Source organism: Juglans regia, chromosome 13 (genome assembly GCF_001411555.2).
Source record: "Juglans regia cultivar Chandler chromosome 13, Walnut 2.0, whole genome shotgun sequence".
In the NCBI taxonomy this organism is placed as follows: domain Eukaryota; kingdom Viridiplantae; phylum Streptophyta; class Magnoliopsida; order Fagales; family Juglandaceae; genus Juglans; species Juglans regia.
The window spans coordinates 14938209-14953597 of record NC_049913.1 but is presented as its reverse complement, the minus strand read 5'-3'; the positions used below and the strand labels follow the sequence as shown (position 1 = coordinate 14953597).

The following is a 15389-nucleotide window of genomic DNA, read 5'->3' as shown; positions in this document are numbered from 1 at the left end:
ATGGAATGTTTAAATTGTGGTTAGAAGCATGTCATGGTAGATTTTGAATCTATCTTGTTTTGATCATCAAGCATGTATTGATTTTGAACATATTGGTAATTAAGGATTTCTTAGCCATGATTAAGTGTTGGGATGAATTTTATTATCTAAGAATTATCCTTCATGATGTCACTAAAGATGTTAGTGATTAAAGAAAATCTCATATGCATGCATTCATAGAGATCAATAGTTGAAAACACACTTAGGCATCAACTAGAATGCATGCCACGGGTTGAGATTGTTTAGGCAAGTTCCACTTTGATTTTTGGAAATCCAATGGCATAGATGGTTTTAGAATTCCAAAAATATGAAATTCATAAAACCTAGTTAAATTTGGAGTTCGTTTGCAATTAGCGAAAATTTAAGACCTAAATGACAATTTTTGAAAATCTATGAGTATTTTTGTAATTTTTGAAGCCTTTGTTTGTGAACCTTATCCATAGAAGTATTAATCATAACTTAGTACGCACTTGATTTACGCAGCTACATCATTAAATTACTCAGGAAGTTTGTAAGTTGACCTCTAACTTACACTTGATAGATTATTTATGAATTATTGATAAATGTTTCATTCATATTTCAATTATCATTTTGAGCATAAAATATCATTTTATATGATAAATTGAGTGCATACTTACATGACATGTGAGATTTTCACTATTTTTAACATATTGCATATAAATATCATTTTCACTTAAAAACTTATTACATATACACATGTCATGAAATACATTTTTCAAGTATAGCATAAAAATAATTTTTATCACGACTCCATACGCTAGGATGGAGAATTATTATAGTGGAACTCTTTTATCCACTATGAAGTATTTAATGATAGAGTGGTAACCCTGAGTTGACGAAGAACAGTCAACAAACTTAATGAGTTCTTTTTAAAGATTACCAGAGCGAAGTCAACATGTTATGACATCTAACGCTAGTGGGTATACACGTTATGATTTTTATGATGTCATGTTATATTACCAATGCATTGAGAATGAGTCTATAGAAAATTTAGTTTCAACGTGAGTTGCACTACAGTCACCGGCAAGTACTCACAATGCATATGGGGAATTGTGACATTACCACACGTTATGATTTTAATTATGAATTGCTAATAATGATGAAAGTTTATGATGAAAGTCTATAATGAAGTTATGTTTTCAAAAATGATGGCAAAAAAATGTTTATTGAAGGAAAATCTGTGTCTCCATTTTTCTGAAATGTTGAGGAATCTGGATGGGAGACATGCATATTGATTTCTCTACATCTCATGCATTACATAATTATCATGCTTCATATTTAATTTTATCTTTGTGCAGATTAGTTGTTTAACTTACTGAGATTTTGAGTAAATCTCACCTCTTTTGGGATCACTATCATTCCACTTCAAATGGTAGAAGTTGTGCCAGGTCTTGAGAAGATCGAGTTAGATGGAGCGTTGGATCCAACTAATTAAGGAGGAGCCGAACCTTGAAATGAGATTGGATTTAATCCTGATGTTTATGGCCCAAGTCCTTCATACTTTAGATCGCATGAAGAGAATGATTTGACTTTAAATTTTAGTTGTACTAAGTCTATGCTATATTAATATTTTGAACTTAATGATTTCTAATGAAGTTTGGTTTTTTTAATTATTCTAGCGTATTTTATACTTACACTTTTTTTTTCACTGCGATTATTGCATACTGTTACTTGCATACTAGGATTGCATTGCATAGTAATTATTATGTATGGAGGTATGTAACCTTATATTGTATGTCTCGATGCTCAAAATTTCCGTTCCATCCCAAGCGGAGGTTGGGGACGTCACAGTCATATCATCTCTAATCCAAACGAGTAAGATGAAAATGTTTAAAGTGCATTTGACTTCATATACGACAAAAACGAGTTCAGACCGTTACTTTTTGCTTTTCAGAAGGGGTAAGTCTTTTTTTTCACGGGTGCACCTCACCCACCCCTCATCTCGATGCAAGGCTCGTCACTGTGGGTAGACCCACCTCGTGCCGTGATCGACGCCGGATGTCACCATTTCATCTCACTTCATGGTATGGGCAAGGGGGCACCCCTGCAATCAATTTTAGACCATTCAATTTCAGGGTTGGAACGCAGCGGCTCCTGCAATCAAATTGACACTAACGCTTCCGCAACCCAGGTCCCTTCAACGCGTGAGAGGTAAGTCCTTTCGACCCAGCTCTTCCAAGACTGCCCTGGTAACCGTACACGAACCTCAACTTGTTTTTACATAGATTCCCCTGCCCCCTGACCCAAAGTCTACTCAGTACCCATTGGGTTTTGAGATTTTTGAAATCTCAAAACAGTGTAGAAATTGGTTTATTCGTGCCCCTTACATTACAAATTCACACATGCCGACACAAATGAAATCCATCATTCCAGCTTGTTGCTAACACTGCACCTTAAGAAATTGATCATACCATAAACTCCTACGGGGTATTTCTATCACCACCATGGCTCCAAGGACACGATCATTCCGAGTATGTGAATTTAACTTCGATATTTTTTTTGCTTCTATTTATGCAATGCACAAATATGTTGGATATCTATGCTTTGATGTTGTATAATGAAATTGTGTATATGCTATGATGTTTATGGTTTGATGTTGCTGCTTTTTTTTTGGCATGCATACTTGAATGTGGTAGTGGGGGCTTGAATACACATGCCCTGATGAAGAGTAAAGTTTAAATTTTATTAGTTATTAGACGAAGTTGAGTGGTCTTTATGTTTCATAGACAAGTTGTACATAAGTAAAGAGAAAATGAATAGTAAATTTGCAGATAATCCTTCGTGTAGACAAATAGAAATTCCAAATGGCAAAAAATAAGGTCGACCAATTCATCTTTGACAGTTTTTTGGATGTGTAGCAGATAATGAAATGTAAATGTAAATTGTTAGCCAAGCACTAAGCAAAGAAGAACAGGGAAGTTGTTTTTAGCTGCCCTTTATTAAAAGGCTCATAGAAGCGAGTCTATCTTTAAATACTATTGTGCACCCTTACTAGTACAGTCTAAGAAATGTTTGGGTCAAAACATGGCATTTAACCTGACCCAGAACATATTAGGATCATCTAATCATGTCCCACCAATATATTCGTTAGATCCATTAATTTTAGAGTTTTTCTTTTTTTATGTTTTTTCACATCAAAGGCAAGCAGACATACCATATCCTTCCTCACAACACACACAAAATCTAAACATATCAGCATGAAAAAAATAAAAAACACACACAAACAAAACACTGAAAACCTTCAAACCTGAGATAAGGGTAGTGAGCTCTACTCTAGTGATAGGAATATAACACGATCAATATGCAGGAAGTTATTTGCTAAGTAAGCACCTGAAGTTCTAGACAAATAAAAGAAACACTCTTCACATTCTCTTGGGTGGAAATGATATATTTATCCAAGTCAAATACCATTTGTTTTTAAGTCAAATACTATGGTGATGTGCTAAACTCCATTGGCACTTCACCAGTATATATTGATATTTAACGGGGAATAACTGAGAAAAAAATCAATTCAGAAACTTGAAATATATGTGATACACACCATTTGAAGACATGAAAAAACTTGAACAAGTAATAATTGAAATATTTAGATCTGCATCATGTTAACCCATATATAGGAACATAATAACCAACTTGAAGAGGTGTATAGATTTACAGATATCAATCAATGAACCAAAAATAATTGCTATATATATAGTATATATCTCTGCAGCTTGGAAAGTTGATTGGTCTGATCAGGAGCACTCACTTCTAGACTTCTATTCAAAAAAATTAAGCTTTGGTTTATAATTTTCAAGTCGTTTTATCAAGAATTTTGCATATTTATTCAGAGAGTAATGATACGCAAAACACATTTTCATAATATATTTCACAACAATATTACAAGATGAAGGTATTTGTATAAAATGGTGTTATTTTTATAAGATATTTTACATAAATACTCTTCATTTAAAACATAATTTAAGTAAAATGTTATGGAAAATGTTATGCATAAATCATTTTTCTTATTCAAACTATCAGTGTTGCTTGAAAATGTCACCCATCATGAGAAGCTAACTTTGTTACAACTGAAATGATAAGATAATTAAATAGTAGATAAGTATGAATTTTAAATTACAAAGAATCTGATCATGGCTTAATCTAAAATGAAAAATTAGAAACACCATCATCAGTAAACGTTTAAATTTGAAGTAAGTTACAGTGTTGGTTCTAGCTAGACATGAACTCTGTTGTTGTTGTGTGGACTCTGCTGCTGATGTGGACACGGACTCAGATAATACTTCAACAGCAGTATCATCTCACAAGTTCGAATAAAATAGAACATGCTATAAAATTAATTAAATTATTTGGATACTTTGCATCGACTTGTACTTGCTATTAGATCGTTGAAATAGTCTTATATATTGTCAGTCTTTTTCATTTGAGAAATACTACTTATTATTTCATACCACGCAACAACATTAATTTGTGTTCAAAACTTCAATCCGTGTGCTATGGAGCTCATACAATTACAAGGGTCAATTTACTTCACCAACTTTGATTCCCCCACAAACTTCCTTTTTTCTCACCCACTAATTTTCACCTTACCAACCATGCCAAAGTGACACCAATTGATATACACCATTTGTCCTAAATATACTGTTCATTTGACTTGCTCTTAGACATAACTTGGAGCTGCTAGATGAAGATCATTAATAGAGTCCCAAGTGCATCTTCATTTGCATTTCCTTTTAGACAAAAAATAAAAAAAAAATTGTCAAATTAAGAAGATTAGAGTTTGAATGTCATGGTGACGGCGTGTACCCATGTCTTGGAGGTTGGATTTTGCATGTGCATTGAACACAGTTTCTTCGTATGATCATGATTTGCTGCAACACTGTGTTTTTTGGTGGATTGTGTTGAAAATTGGAATCACTGAGCACTTACTTTGTTTGATTTTTCTTGTTTTAGCACTTAAACAATTATATATCTTCATAAGCTGACGGTTGTTGTAATAACCCTTGGCTGACCTTAGCACCAATTAAAAAACCTTTTCTAAGAGACCAGTTTTATTTTTAAAAGGTAATTTTTATTTCTGTAAAAAATAATTTTTCTCTACTAGTTATTATATATATATATATATAACTTGGGAAGGAAATGTAGGCAGCCTTCGAGTCCTTTTTCTATTTCTAATTGTTTTTATATGTACTTTTGAATTAGTTTATATTAAGCTTAATACACTTTAGTCTTTTCTATTCTAATAGCGGTACTACTTACGCTCTTCTCCATCACTGTGTGCATCGCAACAGATATGAACTACTTGTATGAATTTTTTTTTGTTTTTGCATGCATATTTGAATGTGGGTGCTTTCATGAGTAAACTTATGTCTAGTGAAATAGAGGGGATGTAATGTGACTGGTCTTACAAAATGTTGCTTGATATGACTTTTTTTTCATTAGATTGGATGATTGTTGACTTGATTTTACCAATTCTTGATACCCTCTCCATTTTTTAAATCAAATGGCTTTCTATTTATAGCCAATTGCATCACCAAAGTCAAAATTTGTTGTGATGAATTAGAGAATTTTATTTGATTTGTCAATGCTATATGTAAATCCCAGAGGTTAATGCATTGCTTCAGTACCAAACTTATTATAATGTTCAATAAAGAACATTATAATACATTATTGTAAGAAATATTTATGTTTTTCATATCTATCCTACCAAAATAATTGTTCAAATTGACATGAGATTATAATTTTGCATATTTTATGAACAATTACTTGCATTGCCATTTTATCAATTTCTTAGCTATTAAACACGGATGATCCAAAAAACACGAGTCATGATGGTGAAATTTGGGGCGATGGCATGGAGGAGGTATTCATTGACATGCTTTACCAGGACACCATTCACGGTAGATTAAGGGCTGACAAGATCACGAGTAGGGAGCAGACCTCTTATGCTAAGTGGCTCACCGTTGTTCGTGTGAGGGTATTTGACGCGAGCCAAATTCGAGGTAAAATCCAGAGGTTAAAGGTCCAACAGTGTCTGTTTACCGATCTAATGAGCCAAATCGTGATGGGTTGGGATCTCAATACAAAGACGGTAGTGGGGAGCGATAAGGCCTGGAAAATGCCATCAGTGTAAATGCATACTTGTACCCTTATTATCTAATTTTTCTTGTGTCCAACAGACGTGTGTATTATGAAAATTTTCGGTCAAAACTAAATAGGGGAGGTTTCGGACATTTGGTCTACCAAAGTACGAGGAGTTGTGTACCATATTGATTGAGTTGAGTTGTAATTTAAATTGGTTAATAGTATGATTTATGCTTAATTTTATAACTTGTGATTTAATTAGATAATATTCTTTCACATGCACAACATATTTTTTATATTCTATTCTTCTTTTTTATTTTATTTATTTTCTAATTTCTATTTTGTTTATAGGCCAAGAAATGTAAAACCAAGAAAATAGAAGTCAAAAAGATGCTTTTTGGTTTCTCTAGAGCCACACATGCACGTGGGACCAAGCTATTTGGGGTTTTGAGAAAAAATTGACTTTTAGCATGTGGGGGCATTTAGGAGTTAGACAGCTGCACAGTTTGCCAATTTCACTTTACAAACGGAACACCGCACGAAAAAAAAAAGAAAAAAAAAGGAAAAAATGAAGCGCTTTTGGCGTAAAAGGACCAATTTTATTTATTAGGGATTTTTCGTTTGGATGAGGGATGGAATACATATTTCTTTTTTTTTTTAGACGCACACATCGCCGTTGAAGAATCTCGAGGATCCAATTGTTGCGCTCCAGCCTTCTCCTCTATTGCCTATCATATCCATCTCCATTCATTTGGTTTGCTCTTTTCACTCTCTACTATTTATTTAATTTTTGTTTAAAGTTTGTGATATATTTTTGAGATATTTGGTTTAGACTTTTGGACTTTTTATTTGCTGTTTATTTATTTCGTGTTATTTATTTTTCTCGTTTCTTTAAACTTTCATTTAATAGTGATTACAATTGCTATGAATTGATTTTGAAAATTTGTGATTTGAATACAAAGATGAACTGTAGAATCTTAATTTTGGGATTTTTCAATTCTCAATTTGTATTTTGTCAATTACTTTCTAATCTAGTTTAATTCTTAGATTAGATTTATTAATATCTTAGTTCCATTGCATATTAGATTAATTAAACCTTAATTGAGTCTTAAATAATTTATGTTTTATTGTTTAATTTTCAGATTAATTAATATTGTTTAGTTTAGTTGATTTTTTTTTATTGTTAATTTCAATTTGTTAGTCTTTTACATTTCATTTCGACACATATCATCATTTTTATTTTCTCTTTGTGAATATTTTCATCATTTTAAACGAGTTTTATTTTAAGTAACTTTTCCTGAGGAGACGATCTAAGAATTTATTCCTAATTATTACGTGACATCTTCCTGCACTTGGGATAGCTTTTGTGCTCCTCATTTTTTAGTGAGTCAAGTTTTTGGCATCATTGCTGGGGAATAGTTGCTTGACGTAAATTTAGACTCGTTATTTTTTATTTTTTTTTTATCTTAAATGTTTATTTCATTATCTTATCTCTGATTACATATTTCACTTGTCACCTACTACTCAGCCACTTGAACCTTACTTATGCTATTTGGACTGATGTTTCATGTCATGGACGAGGGACAACTCAAATAGGTTGGTTAGAGTTATATCGAGCAATGAGAGTAGTATACAGTCCAGACATAGATAGCTCTTCTGTTTTTTCTACAGACGAGGACATTGAGATTGAACAAACCATGGTTGCACCTGCACTACGCACTCTTAGGGATTATTTGCAGCCCACTCGCACCACTACACTATCATGCATTATTTTACCTTTGATGCACCTAATGTTTCTATTAAGCATGGCATGATGTCAGTGATACTTCAGTTCTACGAGATGGATTCTGAGAGTCCTTATCAGCACTTGACAGATTTTGAGTTGGCATGTATTACTTTTATCAATAGAGCCACTACTGATGAATTTATTAGACTTCATTTATTTCCTTTCTCTTTAAAGGATAAAGCGAAAATTTGGTTTAATTCTTTGATGCCTAATTCTATCTCTAGTTGGTCTAATATGCAACGTGAGTTCTTACAAAAAAAATTTCCTTTTCAGAGAACTCAGTATTTACAAGAGCAGATCAGTTAATTCAATCAGAAATCTGATGAGACTTTCCAGGCCAGCTAAGAATGGTTTAAGGATTTGGTGAATATCTGTCTACATCACGGTTTTGAATCCTGGAGGTTAGTGAATTATTTTTACACTGGTCTCACTCCACAATGCAAGCAGTTTGTTCAGACTATGTGCAATGAAGAATTCTTTAGCAAGGAACCTGATGAAGCATTGTCATTTTTTGACTATCTTGCTGAGAGCGCACAACAATAGAACACTCAGAATGATCAAATTTCATCGACAGTACAGCCACTAGGGGCTATTGCTAGTGGGGGCAGATATGAGCTCAAGGAGGACACTGGCGTTCAAGCCTGAATAACTGCATTAACTAGAAGACTGGAGGTCATGGAGATGGAAAATGTGAAGGCTGTGAAAACAGTAGCGGTATGTTATTTATACGCTAATTCACACCACAAGAACCAAGATTGTCCAATCATGCCAGTATTTCAAGAGAGTGGCTCTGAGCAGATGCAATCAGCAAACTGGGTTAATAGAGCATAAAATCAGCCTTTCTCCAATACATATAATCCAGGGTGGAGGAATCTCCCAAATTTCTCATAGAGGAATGATCAGCCTGGTCGGTCTCCGCCATCTTCTCAGCAGCCATTTAGTCAGGATGCTCCTCAGCACCCGTATCAGCCATATCAGAGTTCTCAGAGCTATTATTTTGTAGCACCTCCAGGATTTCAGCCTCATGTAACTGCACAAAGTTCTCAGCTTCAATCATCTGCGAAGAAGTCTCTAAATTATAGTATGACACAAATGGCCAATACACTTCAGCAATTCATACAGATTCAGGCCACCACAATCAATCAGAACACCCAGGTCATAAATGACTTGCGGGGCATTATCAATAAGATGAGCACAACATTGAGCACTCTAGAGAAAGGAAAATTTCCAGCACAGCCTTAGTCTAATCCTCAAGTATACCGGCAACAACAACAACAAGTGCATAATGTCTTATGGGAGGTTTTTGAGACAGCGAAGGCCTTTCTTACTTTGAAAAGTGGAAAAGAAGTTCCCCAACCAGAGATGACTATGGACACACAGGTAGTTGCTTCTACACCTGAAGATGCCACAGAGACTGGTGAAGTTGAAAAAGAATCAGAGGTAGTGAGGCCAAAGCTGAAGAAGCCTGTGAATGCAGATACTGAAACTAGTAGGGGGTACCAACCTGTAGTTCCCTATCCTCAGAGATTGGCAGTTAGCCAAAAAAACAAATACCACACTGAGATTTAGGAGATTTTTAAGCAAGTAAAGATTATTATTCCACTCTTAGATGACATACAACAAGTGCATTCATATGCAAAATTTTTTGAAGGACTTGTGCATAGTGAAGAGGAAGTTGAATGTAAAGAAGAAAGCTTTCCTAATAGAGCAAGTTAGTGTATTGATATTGAGCGAGACTCCTCAGAAGTTTGGAGATCCCGGCTCTCCAAACATTTCCATTATGATTGGTGAGTCATGCATTGGGAGAGTTTTACTTGATTTGAGGGGTAGTGTGAATTTGCTACCATTCTCAGTGTATGAGCAGTTGGGATTAGGTGAGCTGAAAAATACCTCCATAATGCTACAGTTGGCTGACAGATCAGTTAAGGAGCTGAGAGGTATTGTTGAGGATGTGCTGGTCCAAGTGGACAAATTTTACTACCCAGTGAATTTTGTAGTTCTTGATATGCAGCAGCCAAACTCCACTATTTACCAAGCTCCTGTCATTCTTGGAAGACCATTTCTAACTATATCAAATGCTTTGATTAATTGCAGAAGTGGAGTTCTAAAGCTTACTTTTGGGAAAATGGTACTTGAGTTGAACGTTTTCAATACTTGCAAGATGCCAGCACATTTTGATGACACAGGTGATTTGAATGCTGTGGAGAGTTTGACACCAACATAATTTATTTGCTCAACTTTTCTTTTCTCTGATAATGATTCTATTTCTTAGATACCTGAATTTTTACCTGATGAAAAAACTGACCATGTTGATGAATATGTCTTTGAATTTTTGGACTATTTTGCAGATTCTTCTTTACCACTTGAAGTACAATTTGCAGGCTTAAGATGGAAACCCCAGTTTGAAACTCTAACACCACCAGACATACTTAAATCTTCAGAGAAAGAAGTTTCCCAATTGGAACTGAAACTACTTCCTCAAGATTTAAAGTATGTGTTTTTTGGTCCTGAAGAAAGCACTTTCCCTGTGGTAATTTCCTCAAAGTTAAATCAAAAGGATGAAGCCCAATTGATTAAAGTTTTAAAAAAGTATCGAGGCGCAATTGGTTGGACAATAGCCAACATCAAAGGTATTGATGCTGTTGTTTGTACCCATAGAATCCATCTTGAAGATGATGCTAGACCGGTTTGTGATGCTCAACGTAGGCTCAATCCTACCATAAAGGAAGTTGCCAAAGAGGAAGTGCCTAAGCTGCTCGCAGTGGGTATCATTTACCCCATCTCAAACAGTAAGTGGGTAAGTCCAACTCAAGTGATACCAAAAAAATATGGTTTAACTGTTATTAAAAATAATAAAAATGAGTTGATTCCAACTAGAATGGTTACTAGTTGGAGAATGTGCATTGATTATAGAAAACTTAATTCAACCAGTAGGAATGATCATTTTCCTTTGCCATTCTTGGATCAAATTTTAGAAAGAGTGGCTGGTAATGCATTTTATTGCTTTTTGGATGGATACTCTAGTTATTATCAAATTGTTGTAGCACCTGAGGATCAAGAAAAAACCACTTTCACCTGTCCTTTAGGCACATTTGCTTTTACCAGAATGCCTTTTGATTTGTGTAATGCTCCAACTACTTTTCAGATATGCATGATGAGTATTTTTTCTGACATGGTTGAGGATATTTGTGAAATATTCATGGATGACTTCTCTGTTTTTGAAAAGAAAAACGCTTAGTGCAGTCGCCCGAGTTAAGCACCGCGTAAGCAGCTGCTGATGTGGCAATATGACAAAACGCACCGTTTTGAATTCTTCTTCATTCTTCCAAACTTTCCGCCTCCTCATTTTTAGACCAAACTTGTTTCCTCTGTGATTTTTCTTTCCAGCCGACTTCCCTCCCTCTTTGCTCCCTCTCTACTCCTCACGAGAATCTTCTTTCTTTGTCCCCTTGAAGCCCACGTCAGATTAAAAAAAAAAAACATAGAAGAAGAAAAGAAGCTCGCCAGAAACCGAAATAAGAAAGAAAGAAAAAAAGAAGAAAAAAAAAAAGAGAAATAGAAAAAGAAAGAAAAAAGAAAAAAGAGAAACAAAGCTCGGCATTGTTTGCATCTTCGTCTTCCCGCTCGTTTGGTTTTCGGTGATGACGGAAGCACAAACGAGTCTCAGAGTGAGTTGTTCCTTTCACTACCAACGAGTCATGATGAGTTCACCAAGAAAAGGAAAACAAAACCCAAGAAACCGGGCCAGCCTACAAAGTCGATTTCTTCGATATATTATTTTCCTACTTGTTTTCTTTCCAAGTCCATAAACGAATGCAATTTGGATTTTTGTGGAAAGTGGAAATCTTAGAAAATCTACTTCACATTCCTGGGAGAAAAAGAATAATAGAGAAAGGAAGTATTGAGATAGAGAAAGGAATTTTAATGGCGACATTTTCTTCCAGTTTTTTTTCACTTATTTTCAACAATCAAAGCAAGTGAAAGTATTGAGATAGAGAAAGGAATTTTAATGGCGACATTTTCTTCCAGTTTTTTTTCACTTATTTTCAACAATCAAAGCAAGTGAAAGTTTTTTCTTTTCTGCAAAGTTCACAATATTTTGGAAGAAAGAGAAACTTAAAGAAAAAGCCAACACTGTATCCTTTCCGCATTTTTGTTCTTCAATTATTTTTTTTAATTGACATGACAATTACAATTAATAAATATTATTGAACTGGGCGACTCCGCGCCGTTTGCAAGGGCGGACTGTCCCTAGAAGAATTGTTTTGAAAAATCTTTTGATAGTTGTTTGCATAATTTGGCACGTATTCTTCAGAGATGTGAGGAAAAAAATATTTTATTTAATTGGGAGAAATGCCAATTTATGGTTACTCAGAGCATTGTCTTGGGACATATTGTTTCTTCTCAAGGTATAAAGGATTACAAGGCAAAAATTGAATTAATATCTAAACTTCATATCCCTAGGACAATTAAGGATATTCATTCTTTTCTTGGTCATGCTGGCTTTTATAGTTGGTTTATTCAAGGGTTCAGTTCTATTGCAAAACCTTTGTGCACTCTTTTACAAAATGATATTGAATTTGTTTGGACTGATGAGTGCCAAAAATCTTTTGATACCCTTAAAAAATCGCTTACCACTGCCCCTATTATGCAACCCCCGCAATGGGACATTTCCTTTGAAATAATGATTAATGCAAGTGATTATACCTTAGGATCTGTTTTGGGGCAGAGTGTGGATAATAGATCTTTTGTGATTCATTATGTCAGTAGAACCTTGAATGATACGAAAAAAATTACAACACAACTGAAAATGAATTGCTTGCAATGGTTTTTGCACTTGATAAATTTCGGGCTTATATTCTTAGTTCTCCTGTTACTATTTTAATTGCCCACTCTGCTCTTAAATATTTGTCGGCTAAGAAAAATGCAAAACCACGTTTGATTCACTGGATTTTACTACTTCAAGAGTTCAACATCAACATTAAGGACAAGAAATGAGTTGAAAATGTGGTAGTTGACCACCTCTCTAGATTGTCATCATTCTCCTCTTCAAATGTCAGTCTTCCTCTTGACAATAGTTTTCCTGATGAGCAACTGTTTGTGATTAATAGAACTCCCTGGTATGCTGACATAGTTAATTATCTGGTGATTGAGCGAATGCCTTCTGAATGGTCTACCCAAGATAAGCGTCGATTTCTCTCTGACGTATGACACTTTTACTTTGATGATCCATACCTCTTCAAATATTTTTCGGACCACTTAATTCGAAGATGCATTCCTGATGATGAGTTTTTTTCTGCATTGAGATTTTGTCATTTGGGTACATGTGGTGGTCATTTTTCAGCAAAGAAAACAATCGCTAAAATTTTGTAAAGCGATTTTTACTGGCCTTCCATGTTTAAAGATGCTTATAATTTTTGTAAGGCTTGTGAGCCTTGTCAAAAATTGGGATCCATTAACAAAAGAGACATGATGCCTCTTTCACCTATTCTTACCTTAGAAATTTTTTATTGTTGGGGAATAGACTTCATGGGACCTTTTCCGGTTTCCTTTGGAAATACATTTATTTTATTGGTTGTGGATTATATTTCAAAATGGATGGAGTCATCGCTTGCAAAACAAATGACCATCGTGTTGTCCTAAAATTTTTATAATCTCTATTTGCTTGCTTTGGCATGCCAAAAGTTATCATTAGTGATTGAGGTTCTCATTTTTTGCAACAAACCATTTTCTAAACACATGAAGAAATATGGTATCACACAACGAGTTTCTACCCCTTATCACTCTCAAACAAATGGCCAAGCAGAATTGACAAACAGAGAGATCAAAATCATTTTAGAGAAAACTATCAATTCTAATAGAAAAGATTGGTCAGTTAAGTTTCTTTATACTTTGTGTGCTTATAGAAAAGCTTTTAAAACAAATCTAGGGATGTCCCCTTATCGATTAGTTTATGGTAAAATTTGTCATTTACTTGTTGATATTCAGCATCGAGCTATTTGGGCTATAAAATATGTTAACATGTCACTTGATGAAGTTTCAGGATTGAGAAAATTGTAGATCAATAAATTGGATGAAACTCGTCGGGATGCTTACGACAACGCTCAACTGGCAAAGGAACGCATGAAAATTCTATATGATCAGAAAATTCATCCAAAGCATTTCACACTTAGCCAGATAGTTCTTCTTTACAACTCTCGCTTACATATTTTTCCTAGTAAATTGAAATCCCGATGGAGTGGGCCGTACATTGTAAAGAAGGTTCATCCTCGCGGGATGGTAGACATTGTCAATCCGAATAATGACAATAACTTCACTGTCAATGGACAACGTCTAAAGCCGTTTCTAAAGGTCTTTGATCCACATGAAGAGATCTTGCTTGTGCAAGATTTCAGGGAAGTGTTTTGATTTTTTCCCCCTTTACAGCCTTCTTTACTTGCATTTTTTTTATTTGTTGTTTTGCTTTGATTTTATATTTCATGTTGATTTTTTTTTTTTTGCTTGCTTATTTATGTGCACTTTGTTTTCTTTCATTCAATTCATTGAGGACCATGTCTCTCACTAGTTGGGGGGTAGTGTGTATGCACAGTTTAAAAAAAACTGTATTAATATGATGTGCATTGATACATATATGATTGACACACACTCTATTTCTGGTATTTTGTGAAATCTGAGCATCTTGGTGGAATAGTTAAGCAGAATCATTTTGTGAAGATTTATTTTCAAGTTTAAGCATAGAGCATGAAGTTTGATGCATTATATTTTGTTAATGTGTGGTTTGAAACACCGGGATGCTATACTTATTGAGATGAGATTTGATAAGATTTTTGTAGAACGAATGGCAAATTTTAAAGGATATTTTGTACATGCTTACACTTGTAGTGTTCCTTATTTACTGTTCACTGATTTAACACAGGAAAAATAAATTGTAGGACTACCAAGCCATAATTCAAAAAAAAGAAAGGAAAAGAAAAAAAAGAAAAAAGAAAAGAAAATAGATTTGAAAAGAATAGAAAAAAAATAAAGGCGACTTAGTGAGCTTTCCTAAGAAGATGGGTAGAAGCAGTTACAGAAGACTTTGGGGGTTAAGTGTTCAACCTTTAAAAACAGAGCTGGCATGAAAACTGTTAGTCCCTTGGATTTTAAGGTAGTTAGAATCAGCAATGATTAATTTTAAGGTTGAAAAATCCTATAACAAATCATGGGTAGTAATGAGAAACACACAACCAGTTTAGCTCCACACACACATTTGAGTTATGAGACATTTGTCTCAATTCTATGTGAAAGATTGTTGAGATAGTCTTGATGGGTATAGCCCCTAGGGTTGAGTAGTAACGTGTCACTTTTGTAAGAATTCAAAATTGTGTTTGATTGTTTCTATTTGGATTTTGATCTTTATGCAATATTCATCTCAATTAATTTTCACTATTTTGCTCAAAGATTAGCAAAACACTAGTTGGGG

The 15389-nt window shown here is 34.4% G+C and overlaps 1 protein-coding gene across 6 annotated transcripts; it reads left to right on the top strand.

Moving 5' to 3' along the window:
- Positions 1–1973: 1973 nt before the first annotated feature.
- On the top strand, positions 1974–14315 carry LOC109011670. 6 transcript variants are annotated; one of them, XM_035684594.1, is made up of 5 exons: positions 1974–2531; positions 6803–6895; positions 8201–10113; positions 10276–10716; positions 13965–14315. In XM_035684594.1, exons 3-5 carry the CDS (start codon positions 9537–9539, stop codon positions 13985–13987), a joined length of 1041 nt encoding a protein of 346 aa, XP_035540487.1. In that variant the 5' UTR covers positions 1974–2531; positions 6803–6895; positions 8201–9536; the 3' UTR covers positions 13988–14315. The 6 variants fall into 6 exon arrangements, 5 of the variants coding, with proteins under 5 accessions (XP_035540487.1, XP_018848502.1, XP_035540486.1 ...); XM_018992957.2 differs by having other exon boundaries at positions 10276–10724; XM_035684593.1 differs by lacking the exon at positions 13965–14315 and having other exon boundaries at positions 1974–2211; positions 10276–11360.
- The last annotated feature ends 1074 nt before the right edge of the window (positions 14316–15389 follow it).

Bases quoted from the DNA above. Each gene is read 5' to 3' on its own strand.
- LOC109011670 (XM_035684593.1), top strand. From the start codon at position 9,537: ATGACATACAACAAGTGCATTCATATGCAAAATTTTTTGAAGGACTTG. The intron at 10,114-10,275 runs GTGATTTGAATG...ACTATTTTGCAG, and splicing joins AGCACATTTTGATGACACAG to ATTCTTCTTTACCACTTGAA.